Consider the following 3,112-nt stretch of genomic DNA (forward strand, 5'->3'; position numbering starts at 1 on the left):
CTGATCATTCCATCTCTCATGCTGAGTGTTTGGCTTCTAATTCAATTAGTCAACTTAGATCTAAAATGGTTTCCATGGTAAAAAAGGCCAACACGTTGTAATACAGAACCATAATAAGGACTCGGTCAGGACACCTCTTGTTGGAAGAGACAGTCACAGACAGGGACTGAACAGGATGGATTGAGACGGTGTTAATGTTGGATATGAATGAATGCTTCTATTGAATACTGCACATCTTTATCAATTCCTTGGATATGAATACCTATATTAAATACATCTATAAATTCCTCTCATTCCAGACCATGAGTGCGGACGATGTGGTGTGCACCAGAGTCTACGTACGAGAGTGAAAGAGAAGACACCTCTTCATCCTTCCATCTCTCTCACCACTCACTCACTCCACAACCCCCCAGCCAGACTGGGCAGGGCGAAATCAGCTTGTAGAATCTAGTTTAACTCCAGTATATCTGTCACAAATCCATGGGATTGAACCCAGTCTAGTTGACCTATATCTATTAAAGTCAGTCTTGCCAATGTTCTGTCCACTTACTCAGTGAGGTCGTAAACCTGAAATTGTGTCTTTTTCTGAGTCTTTGTACGTGCAAGGTTGTTGATCCATGTGTGTGTGTGTGTGTGTGTGTGTGTGTGTGTGTGTGTGTGTGTGTGTGTGTGTGTGTGTGTGTGTGTGTGTGTGTGTGTGTGTGTGTGTGTGTGTGTGTGTGTGTGTGTGTGTGTGTGTGTGTGTGTGTGTGTGTGTGTGTGTGTGTGTGTGTGTGTGTGTGTGTGTGTGTGTGTACGTGCTAGTCAGGGGAGTAGGTCTAAGTGTGTGTATCAGTGTCTGACTATATTTGTGTAAACCTATGAGCTCTTCCAGTTATAAGGTCAGTTACTTTGTGTCTGTTCTCTCTCTCCTTCTCTCTTCCCTCTTATCTCTAAGTCGATAAAGTTGTATATTTATGACACTAGATCTGATACCGTGTTGCTATGGTTTTTACTTTGTCTCTTTTATATAAAATCTGATCATAGGAAATGATGCTTTCTATGGGAAGACAATAAAACACCATGTTGACTCCATACGGTTTGGGTTTTTGGTATCACACACACACACACACACACACACACACACACACACACACACACACACACACACACACACACACACACACACACACACACACACACACACACACACACACACACACACACACACACACACACACACACACACACACACACACACACACTTTCTTGCTCACACACACAAACAGCACAGATGTAGGATCTTAATTTGAGCCAGTTTGCTACAGTAGGAAAATAATCCTGCAGCAACAGGAAATGTGAGTTATTATCTGGATTATGACTAATGGTTGGTAAATTTTTCGTAAGGAAAAATCAAGTCTGAAATTTTGAAGTGGAAATTACAAACTTCAGAAGCCCTTTTAAACCTCAACTACACAACAAGTTTTAGATTTCCTGCAGTGCAGGAACATTCTCCGGCAACAGACAGGGTGATCTTTCATCTGTAAATACTCAAGGACTAAGATTTTACTGGTAAATACCGCTTTAACTGTAACTCAACGTTGGCGTCTAAATACACACACACACACACAGACACACACACACACATTAGTACTAGTGCTGGCACAATTACCATATAACTGTGTAACCGACGGTTATGGATGAAGACCGTCATAAAAGTTCAACAACTGTCATAATCCTTTAAAAAATGAATAGAACGGCCGGGCATTGGTGCGGCTGAGTCTGTTTCCGCGGTAACATGGACTCTTAAAATTGTGATGAAACTTTGTTGCTCCTTGCTGAAAGGTGTTGTAGCAAACAAGTCTTGGGGTGCCAACACCCCAAAAATGCAGCAACAGCACACATAGAAATAGAATGAATCATTCTAAGCACATGCAGTCAGGAGCAGAGGGGGAGAAAATATAGAAAATAAATAAATAAATACCAATATATTTTGTATTATTTGCTACTTGAACAGTTATTAGGGAGACGGTGGTCATTTGGCTGGCCAATTAGCATCATCCAAAATTGCATGACCGTCACAGCCCTAGCTAGTACACATCTTATTTTAGACTTTGTCTCAGCTGTCTGCAACAAGAATAACTTGTCTGTCTCTCCGCCCCCTCAAGACTCTCCCTTTTTCCTTCTCCCCATCCCTCCCGTCTTTCTCTCTCTGTCAATCATCTCTCTACCGCATGCCCTCCTTTCTTTCTCACTGCCTCTCTTCTTGGTCATTTTCTCCAGTCATCCTCTCTTCTCTCTCCCCCCCTTCTCCATTCATCCTCTCTTCTCTCTCTCCCCCTTCTCCATTCATCCTCTCTTCTCTCTCTCCCCCCCTTCTCCAGTCATCCTTTCTTCTCTCTCCCCCTTCTCCAGTCATCCTCTCATCTCTTCTCTCTCCCCCATTCTCCATTCATCCTCTCTTCTCTCTCTCCCCCTTCTCCATTCATCCTCTCTCTCTCTCCCATTCATCCCTTCTCCATTCATCCTCTCTTCTTCTCCATTCTCCTCCCTTCTCTCATTCATCCTCTCTTCTCTCTCTCTCCCATCCTTCTCCATTCATCCTCTCTTCTCTCCCCTCTCCATTCCCTCTCTTCTCCATTCATCCTCTCTTCTCTCTCTTCCCCATCCTTCTCCATTCATCCTCTCTTCTCTCTCTCCCCCTTCTCCATTCATCCTCTCTTCTCTCTCTTCTCCATTCATCCTCCCTCTCTTCCATTCATCCTCTCATTCATCCTCTCTTCTCTCTCCCCTTCTCCATTCATCCCTTTCTCCATTCATCCTCTCTTCTCTCTCTCCTCCATTCATCCTCTCTCTCATTCATCCTCTCTTCTCTCTCTCCCCCTTCTCCATTCATCCTCTCTTCTCTCTCTCCCCCTTCTCCATTCATCCTCTCTTCTCTCTCTCCCCCTTCTCCATTCATCCTCTCTTCTCTCTCTCCCCCTTCTCCATTCATCCTCTCTTCTCTCTCTCCCCCTTCTCCATTCATCCTCTCTTCTCTCTCTCCCCCTTCTCCATTCATCCTCTCTTCTCTCTCTCCCCCTTCTCCATTCATCCTCTCTTCTCTCTCTCCCCCTTCTCCATTCATCCTCTC

The 3,112-nt window shown here is 44.2% G+C and overlaps 1 protein-coding gene across 1 annotated transcript in view; it reads left to right on the forward strand.

Annotated features, from left to right (window-relative positions):
* crabp2a (cellular retinoic acid binding protein 2, a) overlaps positions 1-1,074 on the forward strand; it is a 9,920-nt gene extending 8,846 nt beyond the window's left edge. The window contains exon 4 of the mRNA XM_046300373.1: positions 300-1,074. Within this exon, the coding sequence (XP_046156329.1) occupies positions 300-350 (51 nt within the window). The 3' untranslated portion in view covers positions 351-1,074. The remainder of the gene's footprint in view (positions 1-299) is intronic.
* Positions 1,075-3,112: the final 2,038 nt, after the last annotated feature.

This window comes from Oncorhynchus gorbuscha, linkage group LG15 (genome assembly GCF_021184085.1).
Source record: "Oncorhynchus gorbuscha isolate QuinsamMale2020 ecotype Even-year linkage group LG15, OgorEven_v1.0, whole genome shotgun sequence".
NCBI classification, from domain to species: domain Eukaryota; kingdom Metazoa; phylum Chordata; class Actinopteri; order Salmoniformes; family Salmonidae; genus Oncorhynchus; species Oncorhynchus gorbuscha.